The 20,004-nt window shown below is 34.0% G+C and overlaps 1 protein-coding gene across 13 annotated transcripts in view; it reads right to left on the reverse strand.

Moving 5' to 3' along the window:
- The window catches only part of DGKB (diacylglycerol kinase beta), a 760,061-nt gene that overhangs the window by 317,012 nt on the left and 423,045 nt on the right, over positions 1–20,004 (reverse strand). For 12 of the 13 annotated variants that reach the window (XM_031013463.2, XM_031013457.2, XM_031013455.2 and 9 more), the window contains one exon: positions 11,752–11,816. In XM_031013463.2, coding sequence (XP_030869323.1) covers positions 11,752–11,816 — 65 coding nt within the window. Of the gene's footprint in view, positions 1–2,856; positions 3,173–11,751; positions 11,817–20,004 lie in introns of those variants that run through there. The other variant, XM_055347365.2, reaches the window with a different exon arrangement.

Genomic DNA, 20,004 nt, shown 5'->3' on the forward strand with positions numbered 1-20,004 from the left:
TACAGTGACAGGCCTAAACAGTTGCAGCCAGTCAACACTGCAAAATAGGGGCAAGAACCTTGGACCAAGATTCACTAGAGTGTAATTTACTAATCACAAGGAGGGTTTCTTGTTTACTACTGTATCCTCAGTGTTCCATAAATACATTCAATAAATCTTTGTTGAATGAATAAACCAAAAAAAACAACACAAAAATTAGCTGGGCATGGTGGTGGGCATCTGTAGTCCCAGCTGCTTAGGAGGCTGAGGCAGTAGAATCGCTTGAACCTGGGAGGCGGAGGTTGCAGTGAGCTGAGATCGCGCCACTGCACTGCAGCCTGGCGACAGAGCAAGACTCGTCTCAAAATAAATAAATAGCAACATTAATAAGGATGGCGTTTATATAGAGAGGCTAGATGGATTCAGCCTGATGACTTGGTCAGTCTCTTATTTTGACCAGTCAAGCTACTAAAGTTCCTATCTAGAGAGTGATGTGGAGCTGTGCTTGTTAAAGCACAGTTCTTGGACTATGTCCATCAGAGTTTCTGGAGGACATGGTCAAAAATGAAAATTTCTGGACTATGCCCTGAATCAATTAAATCAAAGCATAAAAGGACAGAAAGTTGTATATACATGTACCATATTTATGCTTAATGAGTTTTTGTATGTTATGTATATAACTATTATATGGTTATATAAGCTAATTGTCATAAATATATTTATTTATATAATTATTTTATTACTTACTGTTTTTAAATATTTTATTACATACTTATTTATATAACTATTAACTATATTATTTATATAAAATTGCTAGAAATTTTCTAAAAGAGATTTTAAATGTTAATTCCACAAAAGCATATGAGTTAATGCATGTGTGAAATATCTTGATTTAGCCATTCCACAATGTATACAAACATCAAAGAATCCTATTGAACATCATAACTAAATACAACTTATGTTTTTAATAAAAATAAAATACAAAATATAAGTAACAGACAAATATATGTACGCATATTATATATATACCTATACAAAATATAACATACATTTTTAATTCTACATGATGTAATTATTATGCTGACTGAAGTTTGGGAACCATGGCATTACATATCCCAATATGAAAACACTGTTAATGCAGAAAATACAAATTTCAGAATGCTGCATATGTGAGAATATTATTTTTCTCTTCAAAGAGCAATGTTTATGAGTGAACCATTTTTTAAAAAATAAATCATTCAAGGTTAATATTTTAGAATTAACTTTGTTCAGTCAGAAAATAATGTTGAACATTTTCACATAACTACATGTATTCCAAAAGAAACGCATGAGTAACTAATGCTTATGTGGAGGGAGAAGCAACACAGAGGATATAATTAGTTCCAATTAGCCATGCCAGCGGATTACTTTCTAGGTAAGATTACCTTATAATGAGGTGATTAACCTCTTTGGAAAAAGTTCAAGCCAGGCTTACCTTCTACTTAATACGTCCTGTAAAGAAGTGTTACAACGACGGTCCTCAAAATTTTTCCCTGGGATAATTGCCACCAAGAATCAATTGATTCTATTCCAGAAGAATCAAAAAGCATTTCTATTATATCATTGATAGAATGAATCCTAACACATCTATATATTAGAAATTAAGTATTTAAATTTCATATCAAATTAACTAAATTATATGGCACGGATTTTATTTATACTAACAAAACAGCAATTGAACTCTAGTCAATTCCAAATACAGATCTATCGGCTATCTATGAACGTCAAAGGGGAAGAAAATTCTATCATTGATATTGGTTAAGGTCACAGGCTTATTTCCAAAAGTAGACTGTCCATTGTCTAATTAGTTTAGAGGATCCCTTCTGTCGCCAGAACACAATTGAATTTTGTTGCAGTTGGAGAGGCTGATGCTAACCTAGGTGGCAGGGCTGAACACAAGGGAACAGAAGCTTCAGTGTTTTCACCATAAAACACTAGATAAATTGAGGATAGGGTTTTTGGAAATAATAGATTTAACTGTTGTCCAAGCTTATCTGCAGTTTCTTCCCTTTAAACTAAATTGATAGTTTACTTATTATGGACTAATTAAAATTATTATATATAATATTATCTATGTAATATATCTGTTACATATATATATTGTTGTCAGCTTATAAGGAAAAATAAATAATTTTCTTTGTGTTTTAATTTAACAAATACTTCCTGAAAGTTTGCGTGTAGGCACACAAGCTACAACAATGAGTAGAAATTTTTTCTAAAAGTGGTTTTTACTGTTTAATACTGTTCCCTATAAGAAAATACTTAAACTTGAATTATTCTTGTAATCTTGTGGACATCTCTGAATTAATTACTGTTACTTTACAAATCTTGTTTCTTCATTTGTTATCCTGGAAGTATTTGTATGTGTGTGTGTATAAAATTTTTGCATAGACCACATGCAAATTCATGTAAAGTAATAATACAAACCCTAGGAATAGAAAGGCAAAATCAAGGGGAAAATATTTAAAATATTTGCATGGAAATGATAATAATAAAATGTAAGTGTCTTGCAAACAGAAACTAGAAATAAATATTTCTGTTTTATTTAAATTAGAGCATATACAATCAAGCCTTACTTCAGCATGTATCTGTTAGAGCTCAACGGTCACCTTAATTTGGGAGCCCCAGGAAATATCTTCCCTCCGTACAGTTACAAAGTAGAATTTTTCTCTGGTTTATATTCTTCTGTGTAACTTACGATTATCTAAGCTCTCTGTAATCCCAAGTTCCATTTCTTCATTTACCCTAGATTCTAAAAATCTAGGCCTTAGCTGAATGCCCATCACATAAACAGGGCTCCTTAGTAAATGCTTGCAGAAAAAGGAAACAACCAAATCAATAGCAGATAAGCAGTATTTTATCCAAGCTTCAGAAACTTTATTAATATTTTTTGTTACTTCACTGCAGTGGCAAAAATAAAAAATGAACAGGAGAATAAAAAATTTGGTGTGAAAGAAGAAAGAGAGTGAGGGGCAAAAAAGGAAGGGAGAAAAGTCACTCTCTTCTTTATTCATCCTCCAGTCCTCACTCACTCTATTCCGAAGAGCCATCTTACAAACATGATTTTAAACAGCCTGGATACAGAAGTAAGTGTTCTGGTGTTATTAATGGTGCCAAGAAATGATGCAGGAAGCTTCAGGTGAATTGGAACCCCCTGCATGAGAACACACACAGTCCTGACTCATTTAACCATTCTCATTTCTACCCACTCAGATCCAACAAAGTATTTAAGCAAGTCTCAACATACAAATAAAAATATACGAATCGAGGAGCATAGTAAATTATTCTAAAAGCTTTACATTAGGAATACACACATAGAAGAGCACACATAATTATAAGAGATTTATATAAATATGATAAAATGAAAACTTAATATGTATACAAATATATAAATCGATGCATCACAAATACATATATGTATACACATATATACATCTATATATTTACCTATTTATTTATCTGTACACTATATGGTTTACAGGCAAACCGTAATTTAGTCATATGGAAAAACTGGCCTCATGATAATGCTTACACACACAAATTTCAAAAATTTCATTTAAATGATATAGCAAAGTATTCTAAGTTAGAATGAAAAATGAGTATGTTTCTTCTTTAAAAACACATCAATTCATTCTAGTACACAGAAACTAAAGACATAAAAGTGCTTTAGGACATGAAACTCTCATGAAGATATGATTCTCTTCAAAAGGTCCCTGCACAACACCACTATTTCTAATAAAACTGATTTTACTAAAAACACTAAAAATGATAAACATTTAACTTTTAATTTCAGTAGTACTGTTTACCTAGTTGGCTAATAAAAGATAGTGACATATACACAAGGTAGAAGTGTGCCTTAAAACATGATAATAATTTACATTTTTAAATGAAAAAAATTCAGTCTACAATAATGAAGTTGTCTTGACTGAGGCAAAAGTGAGGTCAAATACCTGAATGATGACATTGTGATATACTTCATCCTTTCTTTACTTTCACTGTTTTTAATAGATTGTGAATGTCAGTAATTTAAAAATCAATTGTACTCCTGAAATTACAGTTTAATTCCTAAAAGTTTAAAGTGAAAGAAAACATGAATTCCTACAAATGTGATTCTACAAAGATACATGTTAAAAGCCTTCAGAGGAAAATAAATACAAATATCTTCTATATTCTATTTGCTATGTCATACCTGACTCAAAAATATATGTAAGATATACATTTAAAAGAATATGTCATGAAATTCATTGGATGCCAATTTTCAATTGGCTTTTATCATTTGTACATTAAAGATTCTTACAGAAGATCAAGAAAATTATAAGTATGAATACATCAACAGAATATATCATCACGATGTAAGACAATTTGAATTGCTCTGGAACTTCAAAAGTATTTTGTTGAATTCACAGAAATAATTTCTCAATGGTACTTTACATGGTAAGTAAAAATATTTGGCTTTGATATAGCATTTTTCTGTCACTACTGAAATATTTTATTTTTAACCTCTCATTATATTCTAGAACTTTAATAGAGTTTTTTATCTCTAGATAACAAATGGCAATTTTGTGTTCTATTACTCTAGTCTGTGGGCTTTTCTTTGTCTCTATAGCAAAATAGAAAAAAAATACACAGGTTTGATTTTTCTATTCTTAGAAATGATAATTATCCATATATATGGAATATATGTATATATACATATATAGGTATGGAATATATGTATATATACACATATATGTATGTATATATGTGTATATATACATATATATGTATGTATATATGTGTATACATACATATATATATACACACACACATATATGTATAAGCATACATATATATATAAGGAGAGTGATATTTTATAGTCTTCAGTTCAATACCATCAACACATAAAGAATAATAAGTTGAAAGTTGTATACTACTGACATATAAATTGATAATAAGCACAAACTAATCTATAAGTAATCTCACATTATTTATTTGTAGGACACAGTGCTCAGGGATTTATGTTGAAGAATTTTTGTTTGTTTTGCATTGCTGGTTCTTGAAGGTTACGTACATAAAGGCTGAGAAAACTAAAAGGTATTAATACCTCAAATAATAGTTATGTAGAATCAAGACTCACTCTACGTATCACAGTTCAATCTTTATTGCATTTTTTGCACTATAAAAGCATAAACTATAAAGGTAGTAAGATATATAGAAAAATATAGAGAAGATAAATATACCATGAAATAGTAAATAACTTAAAGAATAAATATCTATTGAGTACACAGTATGTTCCACAAACTGTGTAGTTACTAAAGCCCAAGAAAGAAAAAGCAGAAAGTAGTACAGAAATAAATCACATACTTCTGACCAGGGGGCTGAGAAACTATCTTTGTTTCATTCCAAAAATTAGAGACCAGATACTTTGAAATAAGCTGAGTGGATTTAAACAGTATTATTGTGATCGCTGGCCATAAGTGCTTACTAGCTAATTTCTTTTAGTTTATTCTAGTAAAATGGTTTTAGGTGTTACACATTAAGAATTTGAATTGAATCATTGAAATCATGCTATGACTAGATTTTTAAGAAATCTTTGTAAGACCACCTGATACGGTTTGGCTGTTTCCCCACCAAATCTCATCTTGAATTTCCACATGTTGTGTGAGGGACCCAGTGGGAAGTAATTGAATCATGGAGGCAGGTCTTTCCCATGCTGTTCTCATGATAATGAATAAGCCTCACAAGATCGGATAGTTCTGTAAGGAGGAGTTTCCCTGCACAAGCTAGCTCTCTCATTGCCTGCCACCATCCACGTACAATGTGACTTGTTCCTCCTTGCCTTCCACCATGATTGTGAGGCTTTCCCAGCCATGTGGAACTGTAAGTCCAATAAACCTTTCTTTTGTAAATTGTCCAATCTCTAATTAATGTCTATCAGCAGCATGAAAACGGACTAATGCAATAAATTGGTACCCAGTAGAATGGGGCACTGCTGAAAAGATACCCAAAAATGTGAGAGCAACTTTGGAACTCGGTAACAGGCAGAGGTTGGAACACTTTGGAGGACTCAAAAGAAGGCAGGAAAATGAGGGAAAGTTTGGAGCTATCTAGAGACTTGTTGAATGGCTTTGACCAAAATGCTGATAATGATACGGACAATGATACCCAGGCTGAGGTGGTCTCAGATGGAGATGAGGAGCTGGTTGGGAGCTGGAGCAAAGATGACTGGTTATGTTTTAGCAAAGAGACTGGTCGCACTTTGTCCCTGCCCTAGAGATTTGTGGAACTCAAGAGAGATGATTTAGGGTATCTGGAGGAAGAAATTTCTAAGCAGCAAACCATTCAAGAGGTGTCTTGGGTGCTGTTAAAGGCATTCAGTTTTATAAGGGAAGTAGAACATAAAAGTTTGGAAAATTTGCAGCCTGACAATGCTATAGAAAAGAAAATCCCATTTTCTGAGGAGAAATTCAAGCAGGCTGCAGAAGTTTGCATAAGTAATGAGGAGTCAAACGTTAATCCCCAAGACAATGGGGGAAAATGTCTCCAGGGCATGTCAGAGACCTTTGCAGTAGGCCCTCCCATGATAGGCCCAGAGGCATAAGAGGAAAAAATGGTTTTGTGGGCCAAGCCCAGGGTCCCCATGCTGCATGAAGCCAAGGGACTTGGTGTCCTGTGTCCCAGCTGCACCATCCATGGCTGAAAGGGGCCAACATAGAGCTCAAACCATAGCTTCAGAGGGTGCATGGCTCAAGCCTCAGCAGCTCCCACATGGTGTTGAGCCTGAGAGTGCACAGAAGTAAAGAACTGGGGTTTGAGAACCTCTGCCTAGATTTCAAAGTATGTATGGAGACGCCTGGATGCCCAGGAAGCAGTTTGCTGCAGGGGCAGGACACTCACAGAGAACCTCTGCTAGGACAATGAGGAAGGGAAATGTGGGGTCAGAACCCCCACAAAGCATCCCTACTGGGGCACCACCTAGTGGAGCTGTGAGAAGAGGGCCACCATCCTCCAGACCCCAGAATGATAGATCCACCAACAGCTTGCACCATGTACCTGGAGAAGCCCCAGACACTCAATGCCAGCCCGTGAAAGCAGCCAGGATGGGGGACTATACCCTGCAAAGCCACAGGGGCAGAGCTGCTCAAGGTCATGGAAGCCTACCTCTTGCATCACCTTGACCTGGATGTGAGACATAGAGTCAAAAGGAGATCATTTTGGGGCTTTAAGATTTGACTGCCCCACTGGATTTTGCAGTTGTGTGGGGGCACGTAGCCCCTTTGTTTTGGCCAATGTCTCCCATTTGGAATGGCTGTATTTACTCAATGTCTGTACTCCCATTGTATCTAGGAAGTAACTAACTTGCTTTTGATTTTGTAGGCTCATAGGCAAAAGGGACTTGCCTTGTCTCAAATAAGACTTTGGACTGTGGACTTTTGAGTTAATGCTGAAATGAATTAAGACTTTGGGGGACTATTGGGAAGGCATGATTGGTTTTGAAATATGAGGACATGAGATTTGGGAGGGGCCATGGGCAGAAAGATATGGTTTGGCCATATTCCCACTCAAATATCATCTTGAAATTCCATGTGTTGTGGGAAGGACCTGGTGGGTGGTAATTGAATCATGGGGGTAAGTTTTTCCCATGCTGTTCTTATGATAGTGAATAAGTCTCATGAGATCTGATGGTTCTATATGGGGGAGTTTCCCTGCACAAGCTCTCTCTCTCTTTGCCTGCTGCCATTCACATAAGACTTGACTTGCTCCTCCTTGCCTTCTGCCATGATTGTGAGGCCTTCTCAGCCATGTGGAACTGTAAGTCCAATAAACCTTTCTTTTGTAAATTGTCCAGTCTCAGATATGTCTTTATCAGCAGCGTGAAAACAGAGTAATACACTGCCAATACTTTTCCTATAACTGGTTCCATTTTGCATGTTACTTGGAAGTCCTTTTCAGTGTTACATAGTTTTACACAAGGAATTCCACACTGCTTTGCATGTTTTTCTAAAATCATTATATGCCTTTATAATTGCCCTTTTTAATGTTGCTTATTTTAGTGTGGTAATAAATAATTATTAATATCCTTTTTTTCAAAAAAGGAAGTATTTAAAGTCATCTCTCTAAATAGCACCATGAGAAGTATTATGTATGTAAATTATGAATGTAAATATGTTTATGAATACTAATTGATAATTTATATAAATATTTTAAATACCAATATTATGTAATAAATAGTTTAAAATTCTAGTAGCATAAATATTTAGTTTTTTTTTTCTTGAGTCTAAAGGACTGGAAGTTTTTATTCAAATTCAGTTTGTTGGAAGAATATCTTAAAGTTTAGAAAGTTAAATAGCATGCTTTCTTTTAACAGTTAACTTAGATTTATATAGAAATTTGGAAAGAATATGATATAAACCTTTCAACTAGCACTCTCTTAAGCACCGGAAAAATCATTACCTTTCCCTGTTCTTTCAATTTCTGTCATAAGAAGCATAGAGAACAGAACTATATATTTTGGTAATTAATTTCCTTAAGATAATGTTAGAAACATCATGTTCTTTAAAATATAAATGAATTTCAAGGTGAGCATGCTGGAGGATAATATTAATGGCATGTGATTTATTGTGACAAGAGATCTGATCTGAAATACCATTATCAGGAGTACTTAAAAAAATCCATTTGCAAATTCCTGAAAATATGAAAGTGTGCTATGGCTGAGCCTGTCGCAATGTTGAAATCTGAACTATCTGCCATCGTAAGTATGAAATTGCTTGGGTACAATATGTCTTCCTCACAGAAATTCATCAGAAAATGTTCATATCCTGAATATATCACATTATGGTTTAGGGAATTGCCTAAATGCTTGAAATGATAACTGTAGACTTAATCTGCAAATGTATAGATTGAAACATACATGCCTAATTGACGTGGTAATATATGGAATTCTGTGGCTGATCATTATCTTAAAAAATATTTGGCCAATAATACATTGAACATCTACTCTATACCTGGTTCTTGAACTCGCAATAGAAACCTGTGACTTTGTGTCATTTTAGAGAGCATTTTCTATGTTATTATCTCTAGCAAAGACTCCCTATAAGCTATTTATAAGCGAGATTCATTCATGACTCAAATTTGCAAAGAAGTTTTAAGAAAGTTAGTTTTACATCTTATAAAAAACATTGCAGTTAACAAACACATTGTTGTAAATGGCATCTAATCACATATTGAGCAGTGAGGAATGTCACAAATTAGTAGAGCTATTAGTAATAAAAAATTAAATAGATATGTGAATAATAGGAGTCTTTATGAGTAAGAAGACTTAAAAATTATTCTGCAGAAAGAAATTCATTAGCCTCTGATGCTTGAGAGAGGGTAACAAATATTGGCATTCTTACACATAGGTTGTCAAATATGATTAGCACATAAATATACTGATATACCTCTCTATACATTCAATTCTCCCCTGCCCTCTCACCCTGCTGCCACAATTCTCTCCTTTTTCTGTTGCTATGGCTCTCTTTTTCTGTCTCTTTCCCTCTTTCCTCAATAAGTTTAGGACAGTAATGCCTTATAAATTGTAAACATTTGTTTTCTTGGTATATTTCTTAAAGCCTTTAATGAACTTTTTTATGTTAAACTCTCTAAGAGGTACACTCCAAAAGGTATTATCCAAACACACTTTTGTTTTTTGCTTGAAACCTATTTTAATATATGAATATAAACTTCTTTATGAATATAACATAAATAATATATATGAATATAAATATGAATGCTTCATAGAATGACATGTGGGAAAGCATAGACTACTCTATCTTATACTATGTTTTGTATACATTAATAGCTATATTCATTTCCAGGACATTTGAGGTGTATAATCAAGTGCTGAAATCTATACAGTACATATACGTTCACTGTTATGTCAATTTATTTTTACATGTGTTTCATGAACTGAAACTATATCTTGTAAAATAAAAATGTCTATTCTAGGTATAAAGACAACTTATAGGTGCAAAATTTTAATTAGATTACTTTGATTTAATTTTGAAATGCACCTGGAGCAAAATTCAAACAGTACAATAAAGAAAAATACAGTTGTCACCACAACCACTTTGTTCCCGTCTCCAGAAGCAACCAGAGTTATAAAATTTGTGTGAATTATTCTGAAAATATATGTACACATATATATCCATATATGCGTTTATTTCATTTTCTTTACGATAAAAAGTATAGTTTTCTGAACTATAAGAAAAAAGCAAATCATAAGGTCATGATTTATTTGCAGGGTAAAAAACAAATCAAGGAAATACCCAACATAGGTATTAGATTATGTTTTTAGTTACTAAAAATATATATATTTTTTTGAGACGGAATCTCACTCTGTTGTCCAGGCTGGAGTGCAATGTTGCAATCTCGGCTCACTGCAACCTCCGCCTCCCGGGTTCAAACGATTCTCCTGCCTCAGCCTCTTGAGTAGCTTGGGTTACAGGCACCCACCACCACACCCTCATTTTTGTATTTTTAGTAGAGACACGGTTTCCTCATGTTGGTCAGGCTGGTCTCGAACTCCCGACCTCATGATCTGCCCGCCTTGGCCTCCCAAAGTGCTGGGATTACAGGCGTGAGCCACCGTGCCCGGCCTACTAAAAAGATCTCAATAGGTAAATTTAAGGAAAAATTAGATACAAACTCATGAAACATTTGCTGTGATGATTTATGCATAAAGTAGTGCACTCAATTTTAATATTTAGAAAACTATAAAACAATTTTGAATAGTTTTTAACAGCATTTTATTTATTGTGAACCTACATGGGAGAAGATTACATCAATGTACTCATGAGTGACAAAATTGAAATAAATGTAAGAATGTCCAGGGGCAGGTATCTAATAAATGGTCTATAACATTTATGGCAAGATGTCAGCCAAATGCAGCGACAATAAAGCCCTTGGCTTTGAATATTAATAGATAAAGTCACTTAAATATCTATACAGAAATGCTAGTTATGGTTTTGTAGCTTTGTGAGCTGAATAGAGTGGAAATGAGTATAATTGAAGCAAAAGATAATTCACTTCTTCTGCCCCACTTTTCTAGGGGAGTGAGGTGGAGAGAGCCATATTTCCTTCCAGAAATGGGGAAGATACGGAACCAAGGCTTTCCTATTTCCCTGAGTAACTGTGAAGGTCAATGTCTACATTTTTGAAGAAAAAATGTTTGCCTATTGCTCTTATGAGGAAAGAAATTTTGTTCGTCAAGGCTTTTCTCCTTGAAGAAATGTCTCTAAAAATAATTTATATTGGCATTGATATTACTATAATTTCTTTTGCATTTAGTTTAGGCCAATTTGAAGCTGATAGTCCAAAGATATATAATCCCTATGTAATATACACTTAGCATTATCAAATCAGAACCCTGTGTTTTTCCTTGGGATTAAGGTTGATTGCTGTTCATATAAGTCATGCAAACTTCCAGTGTGTCTTAAAACTATTAATTTCATATTTTACTTGAAATCTTTCTTTATACTATATGAGAATGAAATAGAGATGACCCATTGCATTCCTCATTATAGTTTCATCACAACCTAAGAAAAATTTAATTCATTTATCCTACTATCTTAATATTTACACACACACACACACACACACGCACACAAACCTCATAAAGCCAGTAGATTATAAAATATTCTGTACCATCTAGTGATCTTTTTATGGCAAAATTCAGCAACTATATCTATAATTTCATCTCTTTTGTCACCTTACCTACTGTTGAATTTCTCTGGGTGTTTTTCTCTCATGATGTGGAATCTGTGTGCAATGGAGGCATCCTAAGGGGAGAAAATAGAAAACAAAAACAGGATGGTTTATGATCCTATTATCTTATGAAAATGTAGACTAAATAAAAAAATAACATTTTAAAATGAACTTTTATTTACAATATTATTGCCAAGAAGATTATTTGAAATTAGGCAAAAATGTGTGATCCATATAAATTTTATGCAGAAGTGATTTATGTAATAATTTCACAATTGATTTTTTTTACATTTACATCTAAGACTTTATTGCTATTTAATTTCTATATCTCCTTTAATGACTGGCTTTGGCCTCATGTTCAACGTATGTTGAAGATAGCACATATGAGTGTAAATGTCAAATAGTAATGGAAAACATTGTTAAACAAGAGTTAGAAGGATGGCCTAAGTGGAGAAATGATCAGTACAGAGGCTCCTAATTATTTGAGATTAACTATGAGTAAAAGGATAGTGTGAGGGTGTATGTCTAGTAAAGATAAGTGCAATACTTGACTTCAGAATTTGCTCAGGTTGTCTTGATGTGTAATTAATAACAGTTTGGACCACAAGCAACTTTCTGGCATATCTCGTTGAATAGAAAAAAAAACAACAACAACAAAGAGAAACATTTATTTTTGGGGAATTGGTGACAAATACAATTTGTTTCTGAGACCCCAAGTGCATCGGTTCTGACCCTAATGGATGTTTCTTACTTTTAGCAAATACAGAATTTTTCCATGAGATAGAAATCATACTCAATGTGTGAGACTGGTGAAATACTGCTATCCAAGCTTTTCAAGCACGGACTGCTCCAACTGACTCTAAACAATTATCTCTGTTATTCCAAGTGTGGAGATATTTTCCCATTCTTCATCCACACATGATTAATCACTCAAATGAGGAACTAATATATTTACCAGTCATCTCAACAGAAAAGGGCTATTGTTGACATTCACTGTTAATTTTGTTTCAAAGTGGAGATAAAAGAAAAAGAAAACCAAACTCAAGGAAATAAAGAAGTTGTGTATTTGAGAGAATCTTGAAAACACTAATCAAGGATTAAAAGTCTAATGAATGAAATGAAAGGCTAATGTGCTTACTCATGCATAACAAAGCATGAAGCACAAAAAGAGAGGGACCAATGCCCACTGCAGATGGCAGAGAGTTGCAGGATAGAGCTAACTGTAATTTTTTTCTGTATAAACATTTGATACCCTAAAATTTGTCAAGTAATTGAATTAATCCATGAATGAAAATCACCCAGACATATAGATAGAGGTGTATAGAAACAATGCTTATAATAAAGGTTACAAAAATCCCCCTCTACGGTTTAATATTTAAGACGTTATTTTGTTATATATACATGGCCAACTTCCTGGTTTTCTAGGAAGTACAAATATCAAGATGGTTCACTTTTATTTGTCCAACGATAACTCTCTAATCTAGTCACAGAGTTCCTTTTTATAAATTTAATTCTTTAAGTCATAAACATATTATACTTTATAATATGAAGTTGTCTTACTGTGGTATGAGATTACAGGAAAAACACCTGAACTGGGCTATTTATGGTATATGTAGCATGATCAATTAATTAATTTTGAAATGCACTTACTTTTACTTTATCCCTAATCTGGTACAAAATCAACTTGGAATACCTTCCAATTAAAGGCATACATTCAGCAGACTAGTTAAACAAAAGCAAAGGAATATGAATCAAACACTAAGAATGAAAGATCAATATTGCTTCCCATAGGGAGAGTATCATTGGATTTACTTCTGCTTGAATTGTTTCTGCTAAGTTGGGGAGACTGAGACTTTTAAAAATAGATTGTGTAGTACAATTTTTTTACAGGTGTATATTTTTGTAATAACAAATTTCTTCCTTTACAAAGCAACATAAACAGAATAGAGAAAGGGAGAGAGGCAAGAAGAGAGGAGGGAGAAGAGAGGGGAGAGACAGCAAAAGACCATTTAAGTAGACTAGACTATAATTGGGTAAACTCCTAGAAACACAGGACTACATAGCCAAAGATAAAACTAATATGAGCTTATTTATCTTCAAGATACTTGGGCAATGGATCATTTAGTTAAGAGGGGAAAAAATAAAACTTAGTGTCAAACACTAGCAGGTCTTTTCCTTGTGTTGAATAGGTTCCACCACAAAAAGAGAGCTGGCATTGCCAACTACAGGATTGATAAGGAACAATGACAGCAGGTGTTCATTTGGATGAGAATTCAGATCCAATTCACATGGGACCCTGTCCCTTTGGCATAACCCCAAAGGGCTTGATAGAGTACTGCCAAAATCTGCAACACTATCCAGCAGCCATTTTTCAAGAGACACTAAAGGTTCTCTAAAGACAGGCCAAATAAGAAAAAGCTAAAATGCCATTTTAAAATAAATTTTACCATTTCTGTCTGAATGCATTACAGTTTTTAGACAACAGAAATAAATCAGCATTACTTCCACTTCCTAGAAGGCACAAACTCTGAATTCAGACTTTCTACTTCCAAGCCTTGTGACTTCAAACAAATTATTTATTCATTGAGAATCACAGCTTCCTTATCTTTAAAAGAGGATACTGACATCCCTTCAAAGTACCTTGGTGGAGATTTAATATCATTCTCTATAGCAATTGGAACAGTATTCTATATAGCTCATATTTTCATACATCTTATATACAAACCAGTATTTTCTTAAAGTTAAATGAGAATGCTAAATATGGTTAAATGACATATTTTTGAAATATATTTTTAAAGACTTACATTGCTTTTTATTATTTCCTTAACCTATATAGCTTTATTTTTAATTAATTAAAAAAATCTAAGAAATGAAAATAAATCAATCTTATTAAAGCAAAACAAATTTAAACCTCATTGTGTTATTCAAACAGTAAAAAATTAATTAGCAACTTTTCTTGCTATATGTACATATATAAGTATATGCAAATATATGTATATCGAATAATCAGCTTATTAGCCACATCTGTCTCAAACACTTGGTCACTAGTATTTTTCTGAAATGTATTTTTCCTTTTTCTGTATAGGCTTATTTATGTTTTAAGTAAAATTGCCCTAAAGCTCCAAATTTGCATTTTATGATATTAATTTGAAAAGCTGATTATTTTCTATGGATCATAACGTTTTCAATTGAGAGAATATTCTATATGTATTGAGATCCCAGAGCCTGTAGGAAATTCTGCTGAGGAGAATATTGTCTTTATAAAATGTAAAATATATGTACCCAAATATTGTCATCAATATTATCTTTTATTCTGTTTAAATAATCTTTCTCTCACAAATAGTTTCTAAAATTTATCGAGTAAATTGTTCGTTTTTGATGATTTGACCATTGCACCACATTAAATATCTTTTCAATTTTTTTCCATTTTAGAATAGAATATAAATTTAGCCAATTAGAAATGAGTGTCATCAAGAGTTATTCCAAAATCTAATTTTAGAATTAAAAATAATCTTGCATACTATATGGGTTTTTATTGTTGAAATAATTTAGTTCTTCCTTGTTTTTGGAGGAATGAATTCAATCTCTCCCTGTGTGCAAACTTTTCTTTTTCTCAAAAATTGTAATTTACTAAAAAGTTTCAAAAGCTGGTTTTCGGTGCTGTATTTGTTGAATATTTTGTTAAAGATTTCCAGTAATATTTTTGAAGTGTTATTGCAAACAAGAAAATTGCCAATTTTAAGTGTGTACTTCAATAAGTTTTGTGAAAGGTATACAATAACAACAATCTTTTGCTATGCTTTTGTTCATTCATATTTCTTCTTATGTGGACTACATATTGAAGTCTGTGTCCATTTATCTCTGTATATTAAATTGACTGGGTTCAAGACCCAGCTCTAAATTTTACTGAATATTTTACCTTGAAAAGTTTGCTTAGATTTTCATTATTGTCATTTTCCTATATTAAAATAAGAATAATTTTAATAATACCTGCCTTGCTTTGAAGATCTGGTGTTCTAATACCTGGAAGATAACTAGAATTGTGCCTAGTGTATAGAAAGCAAGAAAATAAATGTTAGCTATTACTATTATTGAAATATATTCATGATTTTGAGATTCATAATACCTTCTCCTTTGGTTTATTGAGATGGTTAATTAAATAAATTGCATAATCTTTAAGATGAAGTATATGAGGAAATTTTTGCTTTGGTATTCAGAATTTTTTGGGTTATGCATTCATATATGATAAATTATCTAACAAACTCAAAAGGGTGAGGAATATCACACTATACTTAAACTTCACATAAATATTTCTGCACTAGTACATATGAATATTAACTCAAGGAAAGATAAATTAACAATGTGAGATAGAGCTAACTGTAATTACAGTTATACTAGAAACACTACACTTTGTAATACCACAAAGAGCAGCTTAGTTCAGGTTATAGTTCTCACTAAGAAACTATAAAAATCTGGGTTTTCAAAGCTTTGTTAGATTGAGCTTTTAGATAAGAGATTGTGGTTCTGTATTTCCCATCTGGAATAAAACAATGTTTGCTCTCCTGACAGTCTTTACCTGAATGTACTATGCTCTCCTGACAATCATTACCTGAATATACTATGTATATAAGGCACTATTTTCACCTGTTAATATTTTTAAAGAAAATTACAATAATAGCCACAAGTGGGATTATTTCCCAGGCAGATTGTATCAGATATTGATATCTGTAGTGCTGGGTTGATAAATAGAGCCAGAAGGTTTTCTTCTTTATGCTGCAGAATAGTTAATAATGCATGGGAATTATTTGTTCTTTAATCATCTGTGAAATGTTGGCCTGGCATTTTTTTTTTGGAGAAGTTAACGTTTTGGTTTTCTTAATTTCTCTGCTATATTAGTTTTTCTATCTCTTCATAAATTATGTTTTTTATTACATCATCTGTAGTGGGCTCAATGGTGCCCCCCAAAAAGATATCAGATCCTAATAGCTGGAACCTGGTAACTTTTTTTTACAGAAGTGACCAAGTTGATGATTGATATCGATTGGAACCAGTGACCCCTCTCTACATTGCACTTTCTTTTTGCGGGAATAGGAATGTGTACAACTGTGATACTATGCTTTTTTGCCACTGTATTTTGAAAGCACATAACTTGTTTTCTACTTTAACATGTCCACAAGTGGAGAGATATTTTACCTGAAGATGGATGATACCAAGTGTCATCTGTATCTGATTTAGGTTATTTACATGATGAGGTTTGCGACTTGGAGCTGAAGATATTTAGATGAGATTTTCTACTTAAGTTGATGACGTAAAGGACTGAGCCATTTGGGGATATCAAGATGAGGTAAATGTATTTTGCACACAGACATGAATCTTTGGGGGCCAGAGGACAGTTAGCAGTGGGATGACTGTGATCCCTAAACATATCAGGTCCTAATCTCTAGAACCTTGAAATGTTACCTTTGATGGTAAAGGTTTTTGAAAATATGATTAATAATTTGGTGATGAGAAGATTATCCAGGTGGGACGTAATTCCCTTCACAATTTCCTTATGAGAGAGAGACAGAGATTAGACAGGAGGAGACGATGCGACTATAAAGTCAGACATTGGAGTGGTGCAGCCACAACTTAAAGAATGCTGAAAGCCACCAGAAGCCAAGAGCCACAAGAAATGTTTTCTCCTCCATCGCCTCTGGAGGGAGCATAAACCTAGGAGCACCTCGATTATAGTCCAAGGATATTAAACTCGGATTTATCATCTCTTGAACTGTGAGACAATACATTTCTGTTGATATAAGCCAAAAGGTTTGTGCTAATTTGTTACAGCAGGCATGGGAAACTTATACTTCATCTGTTCATGTAGGGTTTTTTTTTTTTTTGAGAAAAACATTATTCTATAATATTTTAATTCTTTCTTGAATCCATGGTTATTTTGATCCTCTTAATTTGAATTTGCATTATTTTTGTATTTAACACGCAGTTTAGAATCTATAACTTAGCAAAAAGGCATAAGAGCACATTAGAATAGGCATAGCAAAGCCTATATATATGTCAACTCCACAAAGTTGACATACAACAACCAAACAGTAAAACTCTAGAGGTAAAAATTGTTGTTTTGAAAAGAAGGATTTATTTTAACACGACAGTATAGTGTAGATGTTTTCCCCTCTGAATATCATATTGAATTGTGGTACCCAGTGTTGGAGGTGGGGCCTCTTGGGAGGAAATTTGATCATGGGGGCAGATTTCTTATGGGTGCTTCAGCACCATCTCCTTGGTGTTTCCACAATGGGTGAGTTCTCATGAGATCTGGCTTCCTAAAGTGTGTGGCATCTCCCCCCACCTCTTGCTCCTGCTATTGCCACGTGAGGCACCTGTTGCCCCTTTGCTTTCCGCCATGATTGTAAGCTTCCTCAGGCTTCAACAGAAGCTTATGCTGGTGCTATGCTTGCTGTACAGTCTGCGGAACCTTGTGCCAATTAAATCTCCCTTCTTAGAAATTACCCAGCCTCAGGTGTTTCTTTATAGCAAGCAAGAATGGCCTAACACACCCCAGATAGCACTGCTGAGTATCTATTTAAGATTGTATGTGCGGTCTTTAGAAATATAACACATCAAGAATTAGACAATAAAAGTTACATGTATCATAAAGAAAAAGAAAGGCTATCATTATACATGATATAATGTTATATACAGCAAATTCAGAGAAATAAACTGAAATCCACATAAATTGGGAGAAGAGTTTAAAGTTTCCCAGATATAGGAGTAGTATATAACAATTAGTGGAATTGACAACATTAAAACAAAGTAACAGAAAATAATACCATTTACAATGGCAAAAGTAATTATAAATATATAGGTAAAAAGTCTGCTAATCTGAGTCCTATGGGGAAAAATGATAATTACTGAAAGACACACACACACCACACACACACACACACACACACACACAATCAGTGGAGATACACACTATCCTGAGTTACAAAGATTTAGGGAGTTGATGTTACAGTATCTGAGGAATGATACAAGCTCTTCTAAATGTGAGCATAGGTAAGAGCACCTGGACTTTTCTCTGCTAGATTGCATTTTTTGTCTTTTAGAACTAATGCTCATGAGGGGTGTGTGTGTGTGTGTGTGTGTGATTCGACAGGAACTCAGATGCATTATGTTGCACATCTGCAATTTTGCCTGCTGTGAATACTTCAGATGGAACCCATTGTAGATTTCTGTTACTTAGTTTTGGATTCCACTGCTGGAACAACCAGGGCATTTTTCTAGAATGAAATAACTTAGAGACTTGGAGAAATACATGATTGAGAGCAAGTTAATGGGATTTAGAATAAAGCAAATCCCTAGAGTAGGATATAGGATTTGCTGAACGGTACATGAAAATTCAAAAGCAGATTTTAAATAGGGACACCTGGCCGGGTGCGGTGGCTCACGCCTGTAATCCCAGCACTTTGGGAGACTGAGACAGGCAGATCACTTGAGACCAGCCTGGCCAACATGGTGAAACCCCATCTCTGCTAAAAATACAGAAAAAAAAATACCCGGGCATGGTAGTGGGCACCTGTAATCCCAGCTACTGGGAGGCTGAGGCAGGAGAATCATTTGAACCCAGGAGGCGGAGGTTGCAGTGGGCTAAGACTGCGCCATTGCACTATGGCCTGGGTAACAAGAATAAAACTCCATCTCAAAAAAAAAAAAAAATAGGGACACCTTTGTATGAAGATGGCTGCACCCTTGAGCAGGTTCCAAGTGAATTATTTAATTTCTTGGGTATTTGATATTAGGTGATGGCAAAATTTATAAGTAGAATTCAGTTCAAGTTATTAATCTCAAACTTTACAATCCACTTCATTCTTTTTTTTAAAAAAAATAATTATTCCATAAAGTTGGACACAGTCATATCACTCTTGTGATTATGTTGCAGAGGGCAGTGATACCTGGGTTATCTGTGAGATAAGGCCTGCCTTACTTCAGCATTTTCCCATTGTCCCTCCCATTCAGGAAGGGCCCCTTGGGAAAGTAGTAGCTATACACTGGGAGAAGGGGCAGCATCATTGTTGCATCAAAAACAGATGGTGGCCTCTAATCTGAAGAAGTACCCTATTGTAATTGGAGGAAAGTTTACTCTTTTTAAATGACTACCAAAAAGTCTGTGGGAAACCACATAGGATCATGCAGAATACTGGGGAAGGTAAAACACTCGTATGTCCAAAGGGACAATGTGAGGAGCTAGTTACCAGACCCAGAGGGAAA

This window comes from Gorilla gorilla, chromosome 6 (assembly GCF_029281585.2).
Source record: "Gorilla gorilla gorilla isolate KB3781 chromosome 6, NHGRI_mGorGor1-v2.1_pri, whole genome shotgun sequence".
Classification (NCBI taxonomy): Eukaryota; Metazoa; Chordata; class Mammalia; order Primates; family Hominidae; genus Gorilla; species Gorilla gorilla.